The 24,588-nt window shown below is 58.6% G+C and overlaps 1 protein-coding gene across 2 annotated transcripts; it reads right to left on the reverse strand.

The window, feature by feature from the left end:
* Positions 1-1,974: 1,974 nt before the first annotated feature.
* On the reverse strand, positions 1,975-21,785 carry LOC135892457 (death-associated protein kinase 2-like). Of its 2 annotated transcripts, XM_065420247.1 has the most exons (14): positions 21,693-21,785; positions 20,632-20,712; positions 14,645-14,716; positions 11,888-12,009; positions 10,052-10,273; positions 8,491-8,629; positions 7,208-7,337; positions 5,974-6,022; positions 5,282-5,308; positions 4,906-5,058; positions 4,092-4,137; positions 3,354-3,443; positions 2,689-2,772; positions 1,975-2,055 (listed from the first exon to the last, which is right to left on the reverse strand). In XM_065420247.1, the coding sequence occupies exons 1-14, from the start codon at positions 21,783-21,785 to the stop codon at positions 1,975-1,977; spliced, it is 1,389 nt and encodes a 462-aa protein (XP_065276319.1). The 2 variants fall into 2 exon arrangements, with proteins under 2 accessions (XP_065276319.1, XP_065276320.1); XM_065420248.1 differs by lacking the exon at positions 20,632-20,712.
* Positions 21,786-24,588: the final 2,803 nt, after the last annotated feature.

Genomic DNA, 24,588 nt, shown 5'->3' on the forward strand with positions numbered 1-24,588 from the left:
CCCCACCTGTCACCTTTCTCCCAGGCGAGAGCAGGCAGATCCACACCCCCGTGAGCTCCGGTCCTGCAGACGGAAGGCTGCGGATTTGCCGCAGGTGATGAAAAAAGGGGGGGATTTAAAACCCCTCTGCATGAGCAAAGTGCTGCACTCACACGCTCTAAATTCCCAAGCCCCTGCGGGGCCCTGTGCAGAGTACAACGCCGCTCGGAGATTATTTTGCTTTGTAGTAGCAGTGCCCAGGGCGCTGGGCGTCAATCAGAAACCTGAGCGGCCGCTCTGAATAGGGATTGGCAATGGTGGCCGTTACCTTCGCCAGCAGTTGCATGTCCAGCTGCACGTCTGCATCCACGCGCCCGTGAGGGCAGCCACAGAGGGCAGAGCGCTCGCTCGCCCCAGCGCGCTGCTCCCCAACGCGTGCCAACTTTTCGGTTTCATCTCCACCCCTGTCCCCGTAAGGCAGGGGGAGGCCGTAGGCGCCAAATCCGGACTGCCTCTTATCCTCCCTATTGCCACTGCGGTTGAAAAAATGCGTCTCCGGCGTCTGGACCTTAACCAAGAAATTTGGACCTTGACCAAAAAAGCATCGACTGCCCCTGCCTTCAGGGGGCTCAGTCAGCACCTGTTCCAGGTCACGTCCCTTTAAGGGACACGCCCTGCCCAGCTGTTCTGACCGCTACTCCTTCCTACCCTTCCCGGGACAGACAGGCCATTAGCCGGCCAGCGCCCTAGGGCAGGGAGAGCCGTGGGGCTCAGTCCTGAACACCACCAAGCCCAGCGCCAGCACCCAGTTACCAACCATGCAGCTGGGGAGATGCCAAGCCCCATAAGCTGGGCTTTAGCGCCACCCAGGGGCCAGAGCCGGCTCTGCTTGGCTGATTCAGGTCAGGGCTGTGGAGCGTGGGCAAGTTCCTGAGCCGGCTTCACCTGGGGGGTTACACCCTCATTGCAAAGGCACCCGGCACAGGCAGGAGACAGGGGAGACGCGTGGCACGTTTATTTCTTTAAAAATAATCAGGCAAAGGGGGAAATGAGCTGGGCAGATCTTCCCTGGGCAGCTGGGGGGGAGGGAGGGGGGTCTGGCCTGCCATGCGCCTTAGGCCAGCATGCAAGGGTTTGTGGGGTGCTGGGGAAGGGGCACCCACCCGGCTCTCTGGCTGCCCCTCAACAGCTGGTTAAAGGTAACTGGCACCGCCTTGCAGCCGTTAGCACATGCGGAGCCGCCATCCATCCCCCCGCCAGGGTACTGCTGGGGGACAGAAGGCACGGTGGAGTGGGGAGGGAAGAGACTCATATTAACCCCATGAGTGCTGGAATAAACAGAGCCCCTAACGCATTGGGGCAAGTGCGGGGCAGGCCCAGTTGGATTAACCCCATGAGTTCCGGAACACAATGTCTGAAGGGGGGGAGGTTCCAATTAACCCCACAAGTGCCAGACAGAACAGCCACACAGGGGGGTTTCCTATTGGAAAGCATAAGAGGGGTACAGAAAATGCACCCTGAAAGGCCCTCGTGGTGGTGGTGGGGCTCTGTTTGAATAATGAAAGGGTTAATAGCGGGATCTCTTCTCCCACACCCCCAATACCTCGCCCCACAGACACGGTGACTGGGTGCCAAGGGGCTGCGGGCATTGCCCCAGCCTCTCCCGCTGACACGTGTTCCCCTTTCACCAGCTCCATCCGCAGCCAACTCCCTGTCCTCAGGCGTCCAGACAGAGAGGGGTATGGGGGGAGGGAATCCCATTTCCAGCCCCCTCCCGCTCCCAGCTGGTCCCCACTGACCAAAGTCAATGCCCCTTCCCGCCGTCCGGGCCTCGGCAGACAGAGCCCAGCTGCCGGGGTGGGGCCCGGGGCGTCTGATCTCCCAGGGCCCTTCCCCACCTCTGGGGGCTGCAGCTGCCCCCCACCCCCAGCTGATGCAGAGGGTGGGTGTGGGGCAGTGGGAGCATGCTGGGAGTCTGTGGTTGAGGGCCGGGTCTCAAGAGCAGCTGCTTCTCCGCCGGCGCAGCAGCGTCACCGGGTGGGTGGTCTCGTCCTCCTGGTCGCTCTCGCAGCCGCGCTGGAAAAAGGGGGAGGCACCAGAGAGGGTCAGGGAGGGGATAGGATGGAGGGCACATGATATACGTGTACACACCTGCGTACAGGTGCACACCCAGGCTCCCGTGCACACAGACACCCCCCCCTGCACACCCAGGTCCCCCCCATGCACACGTACACACACACACACACACACACACACTCCGGCCCTGCCCTGGCTGCCCCCAAGGCAGATCCTGCGCACGGCTGGCAAGGTCTATGCCAGCCCAGGGCACCCAGAAGCAGCAGAAGGGCCGGCACGAAGCATTTCATTAACTAGCGAGCCGGCCGGCCAGCGGCAGCCCTAGCTCTAAACCCCCAGGGGTGCCTGGAGCTCCAGGAAGGTGGGGTCCGTTTGGTACCTGGATAATCAATGCTACCCTGGGCGCTCACCCCACCCCCAACGCTCACCCCAGCATCTAATCCCCACCCCGAACCCACCAACATGTGACCCCTGACGCTCACCCCAACTTGTAACCCAGCCCAGAGCCCTGCCCCTGCCCCCTGCCCATTCATCCATCACTCCCCCGACCCCTACGCGGTGAGTCCGGAGCGGAAGGTCCCCGGCGCTCTCCCCCCAGGGAGTGAGCGCCTCAGCTAATCAACAAGGCCTCACCAGAGTCTCATCCTCCTTCCTCTGGCCACACAAGAGCTTCAGGCGGCAGAGCCGGTTGCAGGCAGACACCATGTTGTAGGAGAGCTGGGGGGAGGGGGGAGAAAAACACACACGCAATGGGGCAGCTTAAAGCTAAGGACCCTTTGAGCCTCCATGCCCACGTATTAAGAGGGTTCCCCCCACACACAAACCAAGGAGCGACGTCCCCTATTAACGAGCCCGCTGTTATGCGGCCTCTTTCACATTGAAGGATTTCTTCCCTCCCGCTAAAATGCGGACACCTCTGGGGTGGAACGCAGCAGCCGTTGAAAAGTTTAGGACGGGAAGCAAAGAGGGATCCTGCACCCAGCTGAAACAAGCCGGGGGATTTTAGGTCGGGGAATTGTAGCCAGAGCTCGGGGCTTGATGCCTCTGTTGTTTCAAAGAGTGCCATGGAACAACGAATGGTCTTCCCCTAGGGTCACACCTGCAAGGGGCAAGGGCCCCCAAGGGCTGCCCTGGGGCATTGGGGTCAGCGGGTTGGTGACTGACTGCGAGGAGAGAATGCCCCCTATGAGGCACCCGCCCCTTAGCGCCGCACTGGGGCCAGCCCTGCCTGGGAAGGGAGAGCGCCCCCTGCAGCCCCCCGGCTCTGCCCGGGGATGTGGGGGCCGGGGCAGAGTTACCTTCCATTTCCTGCGGGCGTTGAACTTGCGGAAGTTCTTCATGTTGATGGAGGAGCGGCTACGGTTGGTGGCCTGTTTCCGGCTCAGGGGCTGCCAGGGGGCAAACGAATGAGCCGTCACCCCCAGCATGCCACCCCCAGCCCCAGCTCGTGCTCACAGGCACCAAGGGGACCCCAGTACCCTTAGAGGGCAAATCCCCTGCACCCACAAACACCCAGCGGGCCCCGGGCTCCCCCGCTCAGCTCAATTCCGCCCTAGGGAACCGGGCCCAGGGTTCCCCAGACCCCTGGGGTCTGTTGGCAGCTGCAGGGGCCTGGGAGGAGAGAGGGGGGTCCTCTCTTCACCGGCTGCCCTGGAAGGTCGTTATTCATCTATAGGAGCCCGTTTGCCTCAGGGATCTGACTCCTGATGGTGCAGAAAACGGCCCCGTCCGAAGGCTTCCCTGCCACTCCAGGCTCATCCTGCATTCAATGGCCCCGGACCAATTCTCCACCTGACAGGCACCTACCTGCTGCCTCTAAGGCCTGCCCCCCGCCCCATCTTTGGCTTCGCACCAGGCTCTGTGCCCTCCCCCCAGCCTGGGCCCTCAGGGAAGAGCAAAACTACCAGGAGTGGCTGCCCTGACCCCCAGGGGCCGCAGCAGGACCCACCTTGGGTGTCCCCCTGCTTGCTAGCCTGGCGGTCCCCGCCTCCCCACGCACCCCCGCATCCACCTGGAAATGCGAGCGGTTCCCTCACCTTGATCCACGGGTGGACGAGGCTCTCGGCCGCGCTCATGCGACTCCTGCAGCGGGGAGAATGGGAACCGTTTGCTGCTTTCCCACCAGGAAAGAAAAACCTTTCCCGCTCCTCGCCACAAAACCCCGGGCCCTTTCCCCTCACGGTGCTTACCCGCCGAGCGCTCCCTGCCCTGCTGAGAACGTCCCGTGGCAGAAATCTCTCCCCCGCCGCTCAGAGCCATCTCCCCAGCCCGCCCATGTCCCACGTAGTGCAAAGGATTCAATCGTCCCCCCTCAATTTGTCCTCACGGCCCCTCTGCGTGCCAGCCCCTCTCCGGGGCCACCAGGGCACCCAGGTTATCAGACCGGCTGTTCCTCCTGCCCTCTCCAGCACTAAGCCAGCAGCAGGTTACAGACTGTGGTCCGGCTGCGGTCCGGCTGGCCTGCGCCATGCAGGACGGACCCAATCACAGGCCAGCCTGCACCCTCCGTGCCAGCCTTTCCAGCTGGGGGTTTTGGGGGTACGTTGGCTTGAACGAACCACCCCCCGCAGCTGGGATCACACCTGGCCTAGATCCTTAGAGGTGGAAATCACCCAGTGCTGGGTGACAGAACAAGGCCCCCCTCGCGTCCCACCTGAGCCCTCGGCCAGGTGCTTTATGCCGGCTGTACCCAGAGGTGAATGTCACCCCCGCGCAGCCTGCTCCAGCAGAGGGATTAAGGGGTTCCTGCTTTCTGAGCTGCTCTGCCAGGGTAACCCCCTGCCCACGGCTGGCAGGTGCCAGCCTCAGGGTCTTGCTGCCCAGCGGGCTGCGGCGGGTGCCAGGCGTTACCCGGGCTCCTTCACCAGCAGCTGCCGGATGAAGTCCTTGGCCATATCGGTGGTCTCGCTGAAGAATTTTTCCTCGAACTCATAGTTGCCAGCGACGACGTTGGAGAGGGTCTCGGCATCCGTCTCGCCCTGGAACGGGGACATCCCGCTCAGCCTGCATGAGACAAGGAGCTGTTGAGAGCCGGCTGAGTCCAAAGGGCCCCCGACCCACCCCTGGGGAAGCTTTGACCCTGCCTTGCCTCAGTTTCCCCACTCTGTATAATGATATTGACCTCCAGTGATGCACCTGGGGGTGGTCTCTGGATAAAAAACCCCAAGCAAGGGCTAAAGATGGGAGGGTCAGACAAGAAGAGACACCCAAGACGTCGGGTACTTACAAGATATAGGTAATAACGCCGATGCTCCTGAAATAAACAAAGACATGTTCTCGGTTAGCCAGCCTGAGGGCTAGGGACAATCAGTACGCACAGGCTACATTGGGAGAAATCAAGGAGGGGATCCTGGTAAACAAACAGCAGAGCGGGGTAAATTTCACCCTTTTTTGCTCCCGACCCTTATCCCAAATCCTGCTGATCCAGCGTCACTCCCTCACTTTTACGGAGCAGATTTCCACTCTATGACATGTTAGCCCATTGCTCGCTTCCACCATTCCTGGCGTGCGACTGACCCCCCGATCGCACGGCCCGCGTGCTTCTGGATGGGACAACGGAGCCTCTTTTTTAAGCAGGACAACAAATGGGAGGAAAGTCAGAAAGAAAAGAGGTGCCAGTGTTTTCTCCCCCCGACGGTACTTCAAACACCCGTCCCCTCTCAATCATCGTTCTGAGAAGCCGAGCGGACTGAGCTCCTTGAGACAGTCGCTGTCGGATCATTTTTGTGGCTCTTCAGTTGGCTGCGAGAGGCCGGGGGAATCGTCTCCCAGCGGCACTTGGCGTGTTTAAAACAAAGCCAGCGGACCCTGGAATACTGCCTGGGTGATGCCGAGAACTTGGCTGAGGCAACGACAGCTCACGTTATACTTCTAGCTACGACATTAATGAGGGGCACCATGCAGGCTCCCCGTCCTTACCACATGTCTGTCGCCGAGCTCAGGGGCTCGTAGTTAATCACTTCGGGAGCTTGGAGGAGAAAAAAACAATAGAAATACAGAATAGTCACTTTGCATCCACTGCCTGACTCCCTTCGCCCCCTATGGGACACAAGATGTACAGCAAGTCAAAGCAGAAAGGACCTCTTCTATGGACAACCTCAGGGTCAGCCTGGACACCCCTCACGCCGCTAAACCTTGCTGGGTTTCCATCTCTAAAATCCAGCCATTCCCACTGCCCCTGAGTGGTGCTAGGCGATGCTGGGCTGCTCTTTCAGACAGGCAGGAACCCAGAGTCCTAGCCATGGGTGGTCATTAAGATCCCCTGGTTCTTTAGGAAGGGAAGGGCTGTTCAGAGCTACATCGCCCCTGCCCCCAAAACTCAGGTTACTGCCTTCTGCCTCCTTACACTACACCCCCACTGCAGGTTAGCAGGAAACAAGAGCCTCCTTCACTTCCTGTCCTAAAGTAGCTACTGTGTTCTGCCCCAGAGGTGGCTCCATTTTAGATGTGGGTGACATTCCTTGCTGTCGAGTATTCCCAAGTGCTTTGGGATGACAGGCGCTGCGGAAACCCACGAGATTATTCAAGTTCCTGCCCATGTGTAGGGCCCTGCCAAATTCACGGCCAAGAAAAACGCGTCATGGACCGTGAAATCTGGTCTCCCACCATGAAATCTGGTCTTGCGTGTGCTTTGACGCTATACTATACAGATTTCACGGGGGAGACCAGCGTTTCTGAAATTGGGGGTCCTGACCCAAAAGGGAGTTGCGGGGAGGGGGGTCGCAAGGTTATTTTATGGAGGTTTCGGTATTGCCACCCTTACTTCTGTGCTGCCTTCAGAGCTGGGCACCCAGCCAACAATGCCCCGTGAGCAGCCACGCAGAAGTAAGGGTAGCAGTACCGCAACCCCCCCTGCAATAACTTTGCGACCTCCCCCCCAACTCCTTTTTGGGTCAGGACCCCCTACAATTACAACACCGTGAAATTTCACTAGATTTAAATAGTGGAAATCATTAAATTTAGGATTTTTTAATTCCTATGACCATGAAATTGACCAAAATGGACTGTGAATTTGGTAGGGCCCTAACCATGTGACTCAACAATATCCTGTGGCAGAGAGTTCCACAGGTTAATCCCAATAGCCTACTATGCCAATGAGTCCCACATGCTCCTGGCAACCTTTCCAGCAGATCATTAGTGCTCAGCTGTTTACCTATGTACTGCGGAGTCCCGCAAAGGCTTTTGAAGGTTACTCCATCTTCCAGCTTTTGGGCCAGACCAAAATCGATAATCTTGATTTTCGGGTTGGGGACATCTTTCTCCAGCAGCATGATATTCTCTGGCTGTGGGGGAGGGGAGGGAGGGAGCCACCATGAGCCCAGTTCTCTGTCACCCCACGTGGTCATTGACACCGGTGCAAAGCAAGTGCGGGAACGTGATCAGATCGGGATGGGCAGCATCTCACACCCACTTTGCACTGGCGCGAACAGACATAAGGGGCAGCATCGGGGCTTACAGGGTCGACTCGCCCGGCAGGCCCCATGCCCCACAGCCTCCCCCGTGCCCACTGCTGGGCTGCAGCAGCAGCGGAGGTTGGAATAGTCGTGCGGCGGGCGCGTGATTGGAGGGGGAGCCAGCAGGGATGACGGTGGGTTTCCCAGGCGAGTTCCTTCCGAGACTCCCGCCAGGCGAGGCTGAGATCCGAGCGTGGAAGTGGGAGATTCATGCAGCCAGGAAGAACAGCCCCACTGTCTGGGCTGCATTTTAGTCCACTGCCCTGGCCCCATCTCACTGCCCCAGAGCAGAGGGGAGATCTAATTTCTACAGCTGCTTTCCAGCGGGGGACTGCAGGTGTATGAAACTGACCAGAGCCTGCAGTGTTACCTCTGGCCAGCAGGTGTCAGTGTAACCTCAGAGGCCGTGCGAGGAGAGTTGGGGGGGGGGGGGGAAGTGTAGGGGAGAGGGGAGATGGGATGGGCAGGAGGCAGCCTGAGGGGAGAGCAGGCTCTGCAATGGGGCCAGCCCACATGCATGGGTCCATCCCAGACCCCCTTGCACATGGGGAAAGCCACAGGCTGGGCACCATGGGCCTGGGTCTCTGAAGCTGCTCTGGCAGTGTAAAGGGGCCTTGAAGTGGGTGGAAGCAGCCCCCTGACAGCCCCTCCCCACCCCCATGAATGGGGCTTCCCTGGCTGGGGTGGAGCTGGTGTAATGGGCCCTGCACTGGCCCAGTCCCCAGAAGGAGGTCGGATCGGAGGGGCGGCTGGAACAAGCTGCGTTATGGGTATTCTCTGCTCCGCAGGGAGGAGAGTGTGAGTTAGAGCAGCCCTGAGGCTGCTCTGATTTACACCGAGAGCCTTGCAAAGCTACAAAGGGCATTTGGCCCCCTCCTGCCTGTCTCCAACCCCCTCCCACATGCAGGGCGGGAGCGACTGAGAATGAACAGTTAAGGGGCCAGAGGCAGTGCTCGCGCCAGGCAGGGAGGGGGCTGGGCACCTTGAGGTCGAAGTGGGCGACGTGCCGCCCGTGCATGTAGGCAACGCCCTGCAGGAGCTGCTGCAGGAACTCGATGGCCTCCGCCTCTGTCAGCGTCTCCTTCTCGGCAATGAAGTCAAAGAGCTCCCCACCGCGGATCCTGAGAGCGGAGAGGGAGAGCGGGTGAGGCCTAGAGACATCAGAGGGCCCAATCCTGCTCCCACTTACGGCAGGGCCCTGGGAGTGGCCGGAGCCATGCTGCCCTGAGGGGCAGGTACAGCAGCAAGCTCATGCTAGAGCTCCATTGCACCCCGGCATCACAGGATCTTCAAGCCCTGACATAGGTGGGGTCAGTACCACATCCCCCTGGGGAAACCGAGGCACAAAGAGGGGAGTGATTTGTCCTGGGGTCACAGAGCAGGACAGGGCAGCGTGGGGAATAGAACCCAGGAGTTCTGACTTAAGAGACCTGTGCGCGACCCACTCGACCACACTGCCCCAATTCCACTCTGCAGTTCCTGTCCATTACAGCAGCCACATTCCTCCTCAGAGGTAGCTGCATTTCCAAGCAGGGCGAGTGCTCCCTGCTCAATGCTGCTGTTAATCAGCTGCAGCGTTCCACCTAAGAAGTGGCTGCATTTCAGTGAGGGCAGGAAAGCGACCCCTGTACAGCCATCGTGTAGAAGCTTTCTAGATAGGAGGCGCTATCCAGACAGATTGTCATGTCATACACACAAGGCAGACGGATATGAGTGTACAGACACACATACAGGCATGGATCACATAGGGTCCTTGTCACCTTGGGCAGTGAGAAGGGGGTGTGTGTGTGTGAAAGGTTACTGTGGCACCCACTTTGCCGGCACAAGGTGCAGGCTAATGGAGAATCAGGCCCATTAACCGCAGGATCTAAATGAGATTTGCCCGGATGAAAGAAAAAAAAAAAAATTCAACCAACTGAGCGCAAAGAGCTAAGCGGACGCTAAGTCAAATCCACGCTCCTCACACCGGAGAGGCTCCATCCAAAGGGGAGAGCTCAGGATTTCAAACCCTCAGCTGCCCCATCCCAGAGCGCTCAGGGCCAGGAGCCCACGGCTCCACCGTGCCAGGGGGCCGTAGCTGCTGCGTGGGGGGCGGACCTAAGCAACTCGTGCCATCTGGGGCTTTGAAACTCATCACAAACACCTCGACTCACCCATGGGGGGCTGGCACAGAGCTCAGAGGCCAGGTATGACACGCTTGGGGACGGGAGTAGCTGTTTCCAGTCAGGTGAAGAGTGGGAGCTAGTGGTTAGAGCAGTAGGGACTGGCAGCCAGGACTCCTGGGTTCTATCCCCATCTGGGGGGGGGGGGGGAGAGTGATGTATAGGGGTTAGAGCAGAGACCAGGATCCAGGGTTCTTTGACAGCTGTGCCACTGAATGACCTTGGTGAAAGTCTTGTCCATTTCTCTGTGCCTCAGTTTCCCCATGGGTGCAATGCGGGATGATTCCCCAGCAGGGAGGGGGCAAGGTGCGCTATAAACACAGAGCGCTATTAGAGTGGGGCGAGGGGGAGCCCACGTGCCCTGCCCCCCCTCCCACTCACAGCTCCAGGATCAGCACCATCTCGGCCTTGCTGGCGAAGAGGTCGTGCAAGCGCAGGATGTTGGGGTGCTCCAGCTGCTGCAGGATGCTGACCTCCCGCTCCACCTGCTCGCGGTCCAGCCCCAGCCGGCTCCCCTTGCACTTACGCATCTTCACGAACTTGGCGGCGTAGAAAGTCCCCGAGCTCCGCTTCCGGCAGCGCTTCACCACCCCAAAGTGCCCGCTGCAGGGACAAGGTGGAGAGACACCCTGGTGGGTGGGGGCTGGTGGAGCGGGGTTGGGGGGGCAGGAGTTGGGGAGTGGACATCAGAACAGGTAAGCAGTGCCCCCTCCCCCCAGCCACCAGACCCCACTCCCCTCCCAGAAATGGGAATAGAACCCAGGGGTCCTGACTCCCAGCCCCCTCCCCCCAGCCACCAGACCCCACTCCCCTCCCAGAACTGGGAACAGAACCCAGGCATCCTGATCCCCAGTCCCCTGCTCTAACCCCTAGCCCCCACTGTCTCAGAAGCAGCAGCCAATGAACTACTGAGACGTCAGCGATCGTGTTTTCATGAAAGTGATGGAAAAACAGTGCAAAGGGGACGAAGCCCATTGCACGCTCTGATTTGGAACAGCCTGGCCTGACAGAGCAGGGGCCAGTCCGGTCACTGGCTGACGCCCTGCACAGCCTTGCCGGGGGCGGGATCTGGCTCCAGCTCCGTGGCCTGGAACCTCTACAAGGCGTGAGCCATAAAACTCCCTCCTGCGAGGAATTTACATTCAGCATCTGGAGAGCCCTGGCGTTCCCCGAGCACAGCCGCGCCCGCAGCCCGCCGTGAAATCTACAGCTCCATAAACGCCCGGCCTTCCTGGTGTATCCCATCGCTCCATTTCCCCTCGCTGTGCCAGCCACGTTAACCATTCCACCGAGGCCTGGCCTGCGACACGCGCTCCCAGCCGCACGCTAATGCCATCCAGATGTCGGGGGGGGGGGGGGGGGGAGGGCGCCGCGCCAGATGCAAGCTCTGACGTGGTCTATTGGAGGTAGCGTGATCCATGCACAGGAGCGGGCAGCAGAACTCCTGGGTTCTAGTCCCAGCTAGGGAAGGGAGTGGTGCCTAGTGGTGGGAGGGAGTCAGATCTCCTAGGATTCCCCCCCCCCCCCCAGCTTTGGGAGGGATGCAGAGGGTCTAGCACGGAGAAGTGGGAGCCAGGACTCCTGGGTTCTATCCCCAGTGAGGGGGGTGGGGGGGAGCCAGGACTCCTAGGTTCTATCCCCAGTGGGGGGGGGGGGGGGGGAGGGAGGAGCCAGGACTCCTGGGTTCTATTTGCAGCCGTGGGATGGAAGGAGAGCCTAGTGGCTAGAGAAGGTGCTTTAGGCAATCGCTGATGCTGGCTCAACTTGAGCGGACCGTTGTGAGGTTTGCAGAGGAACCTGTCTAGAGGAGGCCCGAAGGGGAAGTCTGAGCCTGGGAGCCAGCAGGCCCCGAGCTGGAGGGGGGGGGGGGGTGAGAAAAAGCTAGGGGGGGAGGGGGTTTCCTGTGGGGGCGGATCTGTGACAAGGGCGGGAGGGAGGTGAAGAGGAGTTTCCTGCTGTGGTTGTTCCACTCCAAGCTGGGGAGAGAGTCCCCATCCTTAGCACCCTCGGTCTGTGTGCGTGAGAGAGGCACACGTCCGCAGGAAGAAAGACGGAGCTACCCGAGCTCTCCCCCATTGCCCGCGGAGCCCCGTCCAGCTCCCAGGCTGCACCTCCCACCACCCCCTGCAACGGGGCGTGTGTGCAAAGGATTCTGGGTCACGCTGGACCAAGAACCAGCCTGGATGCAGCGTGACGGCCTGGCCTGCGGCCCCTCACCTGCCTAGCTTCTCCAGCAGCTCGTAGAGCTCCTCCACGTTGCCGGGTCTGAACGTGGCCATGACGGTGGGGCTCAGCCGCTCCGTCATAAAGACCTCATCGTCCTCGGGCCAGCTGGTCTCCTGCAGAAGGCAGAGGGAAGAGACTGAATGCAACCCCCCGAGCTTAGCCAGCAGGACCATGGCTCCCCTGGGGATGGCTGAGCCCCTCCTTTAGCTCAGTGGGTAGAGACCCCTGTACTTGCTGCAGAAGGTCACCAGTTCAATCCACACCGAGCCAGCCCCGAGTGGTCACAGAAATTGAGTCCCCCAGGGGCAGCGCTCTTACCCTGGCTGTGTGTTTAAGGCCTAGCAGGCCGAGTGCCAGGACTCCTGGGTACTACCCCTGGCCGGGGAACGGGAGTGGGTCTATTTAGTTCAAGCAAAGAGAAGTAGGAGCCAGGACTTCCAAATCTGGCAGTAGAATGCAGGACGGAGAAACTGGCTGAGAACCAGGACTCCTGGGTTCTAGCCCTGGTTCCAGGAGAGGGGTGGGGTCTAGTTAGTTAAAGCAAAGGAGAGTGGGAGCCAGGACTCCTGGGTTCTTTCCTGGCTCTGCTACTGACTCCCTGCATGCCACTGGGCAAATCACTTCCCTTCCCCCTACCCCACTTCCCCATGGGAAGGGGGATACTGGCAGCAGGGGGTCTCCTGGCTGAAACCGAGTGAAGGTTTGTAGAGCTCTTTGGGATGGGAAGGGGCAAAGCCCCCACTACCGAGGTTAACATCAACCCTGCCACGGTCACCGTGGGGGCCCCACGCCTTTAAGGTACACTGAGGAACAGCAGGGTTTTCCCGCCCTGCATTGCTACAGTAACAACAGGTTCACGAGCAGGGTCACTTCGTCACACGGATCACGCCTGGGGAATAACAGAGCTGGGGAGAGGGGCCCAGCTGTGATCCCCGAGAGGCGACTCCTCTGGCAGGCCCGCATTCCCACACGCCATCCTCTGCCGCCTGGCTTCGGCTGGCACGCCTCCGTCCATGCTGGCACGCTGCAGCATCTTCCATCCAAACGGGGCGGCAAAGACCCAGCGCTCTGAGGAGCGAGAAGCATTCCTCACACAGTGAGAGACATTACAAGCGCTGTCGGTTAGCACGCACGGGTACCTCCAGGCTCCGCTCCTCCCAGGACTTAGGACAGGGCAGCACTCTGGTCTCTACTGGCAAATATCGACTCTTCAACGGTAACCAGTAGATGGCGTGGTTGCAGTGCAGCTACTTCTGGGGTGGGGCGCAACAGTTGTTGAACAGCACATCTCACTGCTGCACAGGGATCATTCACCTGCCGCTGAAAAGCGGCCAGTTCTGGGGTGAGTCACAGCAAAACAGCACACTGCAACACCGTACTGGCAGCTCAGTGGTTTGAGCATTGGCCTGCTAAACCCAGGGTTGTGAGTTCAACCCTTGAGGGGGCCATTTAGGGATCTGGGGCAAAAATCTGTCTGGGGATTGGTCCTGCTTGGAGCAGGGGCTTGGACTAGATGACCTCCTGAGGTCCCCGCCAACCCTATGATTCTATGTTGGAATCTATGAAGAAGAAAAAAAAACGCACAACGGCCCAGGAAGAATTGTGTGTCCACCTCACTCTCTAGGAGATCTCAGGCTCTGCAGCTCATTCGACTCCTAGGCCTCCGTGTGGAGCTGCCGACCGGGAGCCAGTGAGCGCCCCATGCAATGGGCAGGAGCAAATCGACAGAGAAGAGCAGCCCACGCCACCCTGCTGCCCTCAGAGGGGGAAGGCTTGGAAGTCAGTGACCGAGCAGGGAAAGACCCTCCAGCCTGTACTCCACCAGGTCTTCCCCGTCTTTTCAACTATCGCCCGGTCGCAACCTGCCGCCGCCACGGGACGGAGAATCCGCCACGCCCGCGAGGAGGCTGAGCCAGGGTTAGAAACTTGCCCCTTACTTCCAACTTTGGGTCAATTTCCAGCCACTCGTTCTGCCGCCACCTGGCAGATGAGAGAAGCTTCTTCTGCCCTGCCCGGGTTCCAGGCTCCGAACCACCCAACTCTCACCTGGATACAAAGCCATGCACCGTTAATCCCTCCTTATAGAACAGCGCAGACCCTGCCCCTTAGCCGCCTCCCTGGTGAGCCTCTTTAGAACCAACAAGCTGCTCCACAGAGGGGTGAGCCGGGCTGCAGGGACTGAAGGAAAGTTGATAGAGGCGAAAGGCAGCCAAGAGAGGCTGGTCCAGCAGCTAGGCAACTAAGCAGGGGCTGGGGTGACCTGGGTTCAACTCCTTACTCTGCCACAAACCCTGTGTGTGGCCTCGGCTGAGTCACTTAGCTGCGGTGCCTCAGTTTCCCCACCTATACACTGGGTATAGTTGCCCTGCCTCAAGAATATATACATTACTGGTTGGGAGGTGCTCAAATGCTGCAGTAATAGGGCCCAGATAACTATGTCAGATAAATTTAAAAGCAAACTTTTTTTTTTAAAAAAAGTGCAAGATTAACCTGTGGAATTTGCTGCCACAGGATATTACTGGGTCCCAGAGCTCTTCAGGACTGAATGGTTTCTGGCAGAGGGCTGTTTCCAGGAGACCCCACCACTACTCCACCATCCCCAGAGGGGAAAACAGAGGGGGAGAAAACTCAGCTGAACAGCCAGAAAAGGGTTGTGGAGCATCATGCACCCAAGCCAGGACCCCCGGCCCCTCAATGACCCGAGGAGAGAGCAGATCCCAGCCACCAATCACCAGGGTCAACTCTCACCTGGACGGTGTCGGAGGGGCTCCCGGCCTCCCCATTGGCAAGGCCCACGGCCCCGCCATCCTCAGCCATCAGCTGCAAAGACAAACCAAGGGCCCGGGTTAGCTGGGAAGAGACGTGGTGCTGAGGGCGGGGCACGGCCCTGCCGTCATGGGCTGAGCCTGGCTGTGAGCAGTGGCGCTTGGGGTCACCTGCCAGAGAAAAGCAGAACGTGGGGATACGGATACCCCTCAATCCTGACCCACCACCCCCAGGTCCCCCCAGCTCTTCTAATGTCCCTTAATCCCCGCCCCTCTTCCATCCGAGCCCTGAACACACACACTCAGCTCTGCTGATGCCCCTCAATCCTGACCCAGCCCTGAACACACACCACCAAATAAGCAGCCCCCTGGGTCCACGTCTCCAGCAGAGGCCACGGAAACTCATTTCACCTGTGACCTTCACACCCAATCCGGAGGGCCGGGCGCCCTTTAACCCTTCGCTCCCCCTGCTCCTCTCCAGCCCCCCGGGCTACGGAGGGGGCCCGACCGCAGGGACGCAGACGAACGCCCGCGTGAAACGAAATCAGAATCCGAGACGAGACAGAGACTCAAGGCACAACAAGGCGGCCGGAAAGCAAAGCCCAGGGAGACCCCGGAGAGCGATTACTCTGCCGGGTCACAGCTGAGCTGCCAAGGGATTTACAGCCTCAGAGTCAGTGGGGGAGAAGGAATTAAAATCCCTGAGGGAGGGGGAGGCACACGGCCACTTTTTGGCCCTGAGCTGGTCCATGCAGCCTGGACAAAGGCCCAAACGACATCAATGGGGCTTTGCGGATCAGCTTGCAGGATCAGGGCCTTCATCGCTACACCCCCCGGGCCTCAGCCTCAGTTTCCCCAAGGCTCTGCCCAGGCCGCTCTGGCAGCAGAAGGGGGCCGGAGAATCCTGCTGTGCAGGGCCTCCCCAGGCAGCCTGGAGCTGAGTGAAGGACCCTGCGCCCAGCCCCAGTGCACTGCACTATGGGTATCCTCGGCTTCCCAGGGCCCAGAGGGGGCAGGGCGTAAGCTAGAGCAGCCCCAAGGCTGCACTAAATGGCCCCAGGAGCTGGGAAGGCCCCGCACAGCCTGAGAATACAGAGAGCACAAAGCCCTTAATCCCCACCCCAAGCACAGGAACAGAGGATCAGCCCCACACCCCAACCCTGGGCTGTTGTTCCCCCGGCTCGCCCACTGCCGAGGGTGCCTGCAGCACCGACCCCAGAGAAGTCGCCCCCTGTGCAGTTTTGGCGACAGCAATTACACTTTTGTTTTGAATCCCTCTCTGGTGAAGCCCCAAGGGCCCCCGGTGAGGTGACTCACGGCTCCTGCTGGGGGAGGGCCTGGGGGGCTGTGGGGGATGTTTGGAACCGGACAAGCCAGCGTCTCTGGATTGATTTTTAATTAGATCTCCTCCCCTGAAATTACAAACCAGCAGGTTTCGAATATCTTCCAAATCAGCTGGACAATAAACTCAAACCGAACACCAGAGCTTGCCAAGTATCCAAGCTCCACTCCTCAGGGGGGCCTGCCAGAGGATCCCGTCCCTAATGCATCCTGAATCCCAGAGCCGGGGAGATAGGACAGAGACCCAGGGAACCAGGCACGTTTGGGAGGAAACAGACGACGGCCTGTTTGCCCATGCCCCAGAGATCACAACGCTAGATGCCCTGCCACCCCCCTCATGCTAATTACAGCCCCCACGTTTCCCACGTGACCGGCTACCTCCTGGCATTGTGACCTCGAACCAGCTGATTGCCATCCAGAGAGGCAGGTTGGCTAAGTGCCTAAGGCAACAGATAGGACTCCTGGGTTCCCTTCCCAGCTCTGGAAGGGGAGTGGTGTCTAGTGATTAGAGATGGGGGGCAGGGCTGTGAGTCAGAACTCCTGGGTTTTATTCCCAACTCTACTGATGACAGTTGGGGGGAGGAGGGGGTCCCTTTCCCTCCTGGCTCAGTTTCCCCATCTCTATAAGGGGGGGGGGGGTAACAATGTTCCACCCTGTAGAGGGGTGGTGAAGCTAAACTCACTGATGTTAACAGGGCTTGGACGCTCTGGTGACAGGCCCATTAATCCGGTGTGTCAGCAACACAGTCAGGCCGCTGAGCCCTGCGGGCCGCACACCCAGCCCTCGCTCCATTGACACTGGTGACAAAACTCTCCCGGCGCGCCCGAAGGTTTCATTTACTCCTACTTCTCCAAACACCTCGGCCGTGTCTGCGTTTCCCAGGCCCCGATCACGGGTCAGGGAACCACAGTTGGCAGAGAGCCCCACAGCTGAGTCCAGCAGCTATGGACTCTTCCCCCTGCCCCAGGGGATGGGGGCAACGAAACACCACCGAGCAAACCCTGGGGGTCCCTCCCCTTCATCCAGCAGCGCAGGCTAGTGGCTACAGCTCCAGACAGGGAGTTGCGGCTTGTCTACATTTGAAATGCTGCAGAACTTCAGTCTAGATGCTACCCACACCGACAGAAGGGGGTTCTCCCCTCGGCGTAGCCAATCCACTTCCCCCAGAGGCAGGAGCGAGGGCAGCGGAAGAATTCTCCCGCTGACCTGGCGGTGGCTACCCCGGGGGCTGGGTCGGTTTGACTGCACCGCTCGGGGGCATGGATTTTTCACGACGTAGTTAAGCCCATTTAATTTCCTAGCGTAGACCAGGCCTTAGTCAGCAGCCCTTGGGCTGGGACTCAGCAGAGCGGGGTTCTATTACCACCTCCGACACTGACCTCCTGGGTGACCTCAGGCAAGTCACTTGCCCTCTCCATGCCTTGTTCCCCCCCCCTTCCCCTGGAGAACAGGGTGACGAGACCGGCTTGGTGCTTTGGAGAGCTATGCAAACAAAGCTGCTATCTAGAGCCAACTGTTCTTCAGCAACCCCAGGCACTTGGATTGGAGGCTCCTCTTTCTGATACGGGGGTAAATCAGGGTCAGCTCCCCTGAAATTAACTGGGGTTAAACCAGCATAAGGAAGGGCAGGTTCTATCCCACCCTCAGCCTAGCTGCAAAAGCTGTTTGGCACCAGATGCCGCTCGTCCGCCAGGTCTCCTGTCCAAACCTGGGCCCAGCTACGCAAAAGTGTTCGGACACAAGCAGCGAAAACCCTCCAGACAATAGCGGAGGAGCGGCTCTGCTGTAGGTAAGGCTGAGAATCACTTACCATTTAACTGCCGGGTTTTCTAAGTGCTCTTAAATTCACACGATGACTTGAATGGTCTTCAGCGTCACCGTACCTCATAGGGGCCTGGAGAAGGATCAGTGGCCCAACTGTTTGAGCAAGGGGTTCCCGACAGAGAGCCCTCCCCCACACCACCACCACAAAAAAAACCCATGATCTCAAAATGTTATGGTCCTTAACCCTGGAACACAAGTGCTTTGTGGCTAGCAATCACCAATCCAGAAAGTGAAAATGACTAGAGGAAGTGAAACTGACCGACACTGCCCACACAGAGTGAAATAACATTAGATTCTCATTGTTCTTCTGGGTCTGATAAGTTCAGGCCTTATCAGCATCACCGACAGCAGCATCTGCCTCCTAAATCTACTTCAGCAGATGGGTAGGGAAAAATAATGGACAAAAGACCCCAATGATTTATGGGGGGAAATGATCACTGCATCTGTCATATATGTGATTCCACCCACTGTTATCCACCAGAGCTTCCTGGTAATGCTGGGGACAGAACTTGGGCCACTGCACTAAAGGAGGATCCCTGCTAGCTGTATAGTGCTTATGACACTCCGCTGAGCAGCTCAGATGCCATTCAGAAGAGGGCAGAAAGCTCAATAGTTGTTCAGAGGGGTCACCCCCCCCACACTCCACGGCACCCTCTAGCACGGATTCAGAGGGGAGAAGGCACATATACCACGTGGCGATCCTCACAGCCGTCTCCCATCCAAGAACTGACCAGCCAACACCTGCTTAGCTGAACAGTCCTGAGATGACCACATCCAGAGACAGGACAGATGCAAGGACAAAAGGTGCTCCCCTGTGCTGGCCGATCAGCATCTCCGTTGTGTAGTGCCAGTCCCCTCGGCTCTCAGACACAGCTGCGCGAGCGCTCCCAGAGGGCGACACGTTTGGTTGCTCCGCAGCCCCTGCTTAATAGGCATCAGCCTGCTTCCTCTCTGGGGAAAGGTGGGGTCAGGTTTCTCCTACGGAGGCTTGCCCAAATGCTTTCTAGGAGCCTGGTCAAAGAACAATCATCACAATACCCAGCTCTTACGCAGCGCTCCTCATCAGCGGATCTCACAGCGCTTTACAAAGGAGGGCAGCCTCCATTATCCCCAGTTTATAGATGGGGAAACTGAGGCACGGAGCAGGCAAGCAACTGGTCACCCAGCAGACCAGTGGCAGAGCTGGGGTAAAGCCCAGGCCTCCTGAGTCCAGCCCAGCGTGTGACCCAGGGGAAGCCAGTTTCAGTTCTTCGTCCTTGTCTCCGCCTTCTAAACAACATTCAAAAGTGCCCAAGTTATTTTATGTTCAATACTGAGGCCGGTAATTGCTCTAGGGGCTGCAGGAAAGTTCACCAGTGGGACGGGGTGACCACGCAATGATGGATGGCTCCAGGCAGCAAATAGCTGGGTAACTATGCCTGCATCACAGTGCTGCCCTGTGTGTATTACAAACCCAGCTGTGCCAGACGACTTGGAACAAAGACTGACCTTGCAGCATAAAATAGAGGTCTCAGCCTGGCACGGGAGGGAGGAGTCCAAGGTCTTAATGCAAGTTATTAGACATGGCAAGAGCCAATCTACACCGCAAAACAAAATTAGTTCCCCCAGCACTGGTGCACCTGGGGTACAGATGGACCCTCTCTGAGGTCACAGTGAAAAGCGACAGAAGCCAAGAAGCCAGCACTCTGGATCACTGCAAGCAGAATTATAAAGGGACAACCCAGCAGAGTTTTGTTTCATATTGAAAAGAACCACCAGATAGCAACAATACAGATGCTTCAGGGCATGAGCCACCAGGGGCGGTCAGGAAGAAATCTCTGTTCTTACAACACAGCACTGCACAATCGCGCGCCATCTGCGGAGAGTTACATCTGCCCCGGCGCACCCACTCACTTCTAGAGAGGAGATAGGAGGCTAGGCAGAACATCCGAGCGGCCTGAGTGCGTAGATCCCAAAGCCCCGACCCCACACGCAGACACTGGGCCCAGGGACAACAATAGCTTTGACAGGGAGATGCTCATTTGAGAGCTGATTGGAATTTTTCATTGGAAACATTTCCCCACCTCAATGAAACCCGTTTGTTTTGTCCAAACAGGACTGCTGGAAACATGCATCTTTGATGACCTGGGGGAGGGGGTGAGTTGAAAAACCAACACAATTTCCAGCCAAACCCACAAAAATGTTGGGTTATGGGCTGAAACTTTACAGTTTTGAGGGGGGAAAACAACAACAACATTTGCTCCATTTTTTGACAAAACAAAAAACAAACCAGCCAACCCCCCCAATGTAGATGACAAAACCTTTTCGGTTTTCATCTCATTTTTTATTGGGAATACAAAACTGATTTCCCAGTCAGCTCTAAGCCTCCTCTCACCTTGCTCCACGCTGACTCTAGCTCTGCCCCCCCCCCCATATCTGAGCTCCTCACAATCTTTATCTATCCCCCCCGCACTGCTGCAAGGCAGGGCCATGTCACTAGCCCCATGGTACAAATGGGGAAACTGAGACACTGAGAAGCTAAATGACATGTCCAAGGTTGCACACGGAGTCTGTGTCAGAGGTGGGAATTGAACCTCTAATGCCAAAGCCCCAGGCCCCCACACTAACCACTAGGCCATCCTTCCTCTGCTTTGCTCTGCCTCCCAGCCCCGCTCTGTCCTTGCGCCAGATGCCCTGGGATCAATTATGTCCCAGCTCCAAGGGGTGGGAGATTCCCCGTCTCACTGGGTTTAGACCCTGCTCCCTGGAGCCCTGCTCGGAGCTGCGCTTCCTGCCCCATGGGTCCACGTGCAACGGCCCTGTACCCGAGCACTGCGGGGTGGCAACAGCACAGGATGGTGCTTCCGCGGGAAGATGCCAAGCAGAGATATATCTGCATGGGGAATCTGTAGGAGAGCGGAGCTGGGTTGGAGGGTGGCAGGGTCTTGGAGCAATGGATTTGAGCTAATTGGGGAATCCTCTGTCATCCCCCCCTCCCCATTCCCCTCACCTCCATAACACACCCACACAGTATCACTGGATCACACACATCCCAGAGCTGATCTATACATTTTCCCCAAGCCACCCCCCCTCCCCACCACCTCTGTGTGTTCCCCTGTGCAACACACGCACCTCCTTCCCCTGCACCTCCAGGCCGCTGCAAAGATTAGAGACACAACTTTCCCCGGCGACACACAACACTCCCTGCGCACAACAGCACAAAGTGTTACATACACACCCCCTTTCCTAGCACACACACACACCCCTGCAAGTTCTACATACACACAACACACACCCCTTCCCCAGCCTACACACAATGCTTCCAGTACACACCACACATCCCTCCCTACGATGTGCCCACCACTGCAAGTTCTATATACACACACACACACCACACACCGCCATAGATTATATACAACCCGCTTCCCAGCATGCGCCCACACCACCGCAAATTCTATAGACACAACACACACCCTTCCTCAGCATACCCACAAGCAGCGAAGATTACACACACATCCCTTCCCCAGCCTACACACAATGCTCCCAGTACACAATACACACTCTCCTTACAGTGTGCGCACCACTGCAAATTCTATAGACACAACACACCCCTTTCCCAGCAGACACACACCATAAAGAATATACAACCCGCTTCCCAGCATGCACCCACCCCGGCCAATTCTATCGACACAACAACACACACCCCTTCCGCATCATACACACAACGCTGCAAAGATCTCACACACACCCCTTCCGCATCATGCACACCACACTCCAACAGACAACACTACAAACCCTTCTATGTGCACACCCCTTCCTGGCACACACACACCCCGGCCACTGTGCAGCACACACCACTGCAGCGCTACACAACACACACACTTACACAGCTGCTGGCACTAGGGGGGCAGGGGGAAGCTGCCACCCCACTGTCTGGAAGCGGTTTCCATCCTAGGCAGGGTCTGCAGTTCGGGTCCATGGCTCTCAGCACCCCCCGCTACACACATCGTGCAGGGCGCGGACACACACACACTTATGCAACACGGGCTACGTTGCAACCGATCCACACACACACACACACTCCGCCCCTTTGCGCGCCTGGGGCTGGATCGGACGGACATACAGACATTTGCAGGACCCCTTGAGCCGCCCCCCAGGCCTAGCTGCTCCAAAGCCAGGACCCCCCAACCGGGACAACCCCCTCCCCGTCCCAGCCAGGCCCTGGGCCCCCACCCACCTGTCCGGGGCAGGATCCCGCTGGGGCCCCCTTAAAGCCATGCCATGGCCGGGCAGGGAGCCTGGAGAAAGTGCTCCCCACGCAGCGAGGCGCAAAACTCCCGCAGGGAGTGGCGGGGGGAGTTTTGGCTGCCTGCCCCGTCCCGCCCCGGCTCCCAGCGCACCTGCAGCCCAAGGCTGCCGCTCACCTAACGCCTTGGGGGGGTGAAGTCCCAAAGCGGGAGGTGGAGCCGCAGCGAGGGATCCTCTGAAAATCGTCACTCCCAGACTGGAGCGTGAAAATCCTGCCCGGGAGCGTGGTGGGGGCGCTGACTAGGCAGCCCTCTCTGCACAAGGACAGCCCCCCCCCCGGCCTGCCCCCGAAGGACACCCCACACACACCCCTACACACACACTTCTAGGGGAGCTCACAACCCCTGGCCCTGCTACTGCTCACACACCCCGGCCGGCCCCTGGGAGTATAAGTTGTGCCCCTGGTTTTTAATATAGGATTTTAAAAAATGATCAGTGAGGCTGCTGATCTGCCCAGGACCGGCTGCGGCTGATGCTGGGCAGGTTCCAGTCCTAGTACAATAGAAACCAGAGACACACACCCCACTGCCACAGCAGCCCTGCTGTGCAAGGGGCTGTACGAACAGATGGGGTGACACCCTCCTGGCCCCAACAGCTTCCAGGTGAGACTGACAGAGAACACGTGGGAGGGGTGAACTCAGGGGAAGGGACAGGCCCAAGGTCAGGTCAGTTCAGCTCTCCTGAGGGGCACGGGGAGGGGGACCCTAGGCTGCCACTAGTCCCCACTGCCTCTCCCCTAGAGTGACCTAGGGCCAGAAGTGTGAATGCCTCTCGGATCTTCCCCACCCCCAGTTCCAAGCACGGCGCGACCAAGCAGGGCTCAGCCTGGAAGCTGCTTGTCTGTTCTGTGTTCGTACAGCACCTAGCGCCAGTTGGGGGGAGGGGAGAGTGAAGTTAGGGTTAAATTGTGGGGGGGCTGGACTGGGGCAGGAAGAGCCCTTAAGATTCTCCCCCTCCTCCCCCAGCTACAAAGCAGACCCCTCTCCTAGGACCACTGCAGAGCCGGTGACAGCCGACTGCCTGCACCAGCAGCCCCTGCCCGCCATGGGGCAGCCCACTGCCTCACTCTGGGGTGGGGGGGAACAGCTCCTGCTGGGGGGGAAAGGAAGAGAGGATTTCAATTTGAGGCTTCAAGCAGGAAATGACCAGCGTGGGGGAGATGGGAGGCTTGGGGTTGCTCCGATCCTCTGCCTTCTCCAGGAACTGGTCCCAAGAGGGCAGGGAACCCCGATGCTGGATCATGGCCCAGCTGTTCAACCATGGGGAGGAGGCGGGAAGAGCAGGAGACCCCAAAAAACCTCCCTGGACCCCAATCTGCTCTGCCTACACAACACAACCCCACCACCCCCAACTCCCCTTCTCAACAACGTTCCTCACAGCGCCTGGGATCAGCCCTTCGCAAGGCACCGAGACAAACACAGGTGCTTTGGGATCCGTGGGGCAGCCGTCTGGCCTGCTGGCTGCCAGCCCCCTATGGAGAGAGGCCCCCACCTTGCAGGGGGGGGTGGACAAGAGGCAGGACCATTGCATCGATCAGGATCCTGTCCAAAGCTGCTGGGGATGGGGAGCCCCCCGGGATAGGAGAAAGGCCGGGGCTGATGAAGGGAGCGGGAACTCGGGTCAGGGACAGAGGAGGTCCTGCAGGGAGAGCTGAGTTCGAGGGGCAGGGTGCTTAGGGTGAGGTCCATGTTACGCATGGGGAGTTTGGACACCGATTTAGGGCCCTCTCTCAGAGGCAGGGGCGAGACGCAGGAACCTTGGCCTTCTCTACACACCTCTTTACACACCTCCCAGCACAGCTCCCCCCGCCCGGGCCTCCGCGCTCACTTCCCCTTCCGAGGGCTGGAGGCGACAGGCAGGACTTCTGTATTCTCTAGTACCCGGTTCCTGCTCCTCCTTCCCCTGCCTGGCTCTCTCGGCGGGGCGGGGGAGGGGGCTGCAAGGCCCGCTTGAGGTTAGATTAGGGAAATTGGGAGTAACCCTAATGCAGCCAGCTCTGGTTTCTCCACTGCCTGTAATACCCCCTCCGGCATTCACACCCCCTACTGACCCAGCCAGGAATTGCAGCAGGTTATGAGCGCGGACTGCCCTGTTCCGCACGCATTCAGTCTAGGGCTCTTATCTGAGGCTCAGGGAAACAACAAGGCAAGAAAGAACCAATCGCAAGTTACTACGAAAGACTCCGAGATAACAGAGCGGCTGGCTCCATCTCACCACCCCCACCACCATTTCTGATGCTTGGTTAGGGACGGGTGAACCAACAAGTCTTCGGTTCAGTGGCCAATTCGGAAAAGCCTGGTTTTCAACCACCCAAACCGAGTATTTTTTGTTTAGTTTAGGGGAGGGGTTTTGGGTTTTTTTAATAGGTGTAATGGTTTTTAAAATCAAGGTGAAGGTAAATTCCCGACCGTCTTTCTGACACAAAGTAAACCCGTTTCGACGTTTCTCATTTCCCATCCCACTCCCCACCCCAG

Source organism: Emys orbicularis, chromosome 20, assembly GCF_028017835.1.
Source record: "Emys orbicularis isolate rEmyOrb1 chromosome 20, rEmyOrb1.hap1, whole genome shotgun sequence".
Taxonomy (NCBI): Eukaryota; Metazoa; Chordata; order Testudines; family Emydidae; genus Emys; species Emys orbicularis.

What these genes read in the sequence shown, in the direction of transcription:
- LOC135892457 (XM_065420247.1), bottom strand. Translation starts at nt 21,785, where the DNA reads ATGGACCCGAACTGCAGACCCTGCCTAGGATGGAAACCGCTTCCAGAC. An exon ending in TGCCACCCCGCAGTGCTCGG is followed by an intron (nt 14,717 to 20,631) that starts GTACAGGGCCGT and finishes TTGTCTTTGCAG; the next exon opens with CTGATGGCTGAGGATGGCGG. An exon ending in TCGCCCACTTCGACCTCAAG is followed by an intron (nt 7,338 to 8,490) that starts GTGCCCAGCCCC and finishes CCTCCCCCACAG; the next exon opens with CCAGAGAATATCATGCTGCT.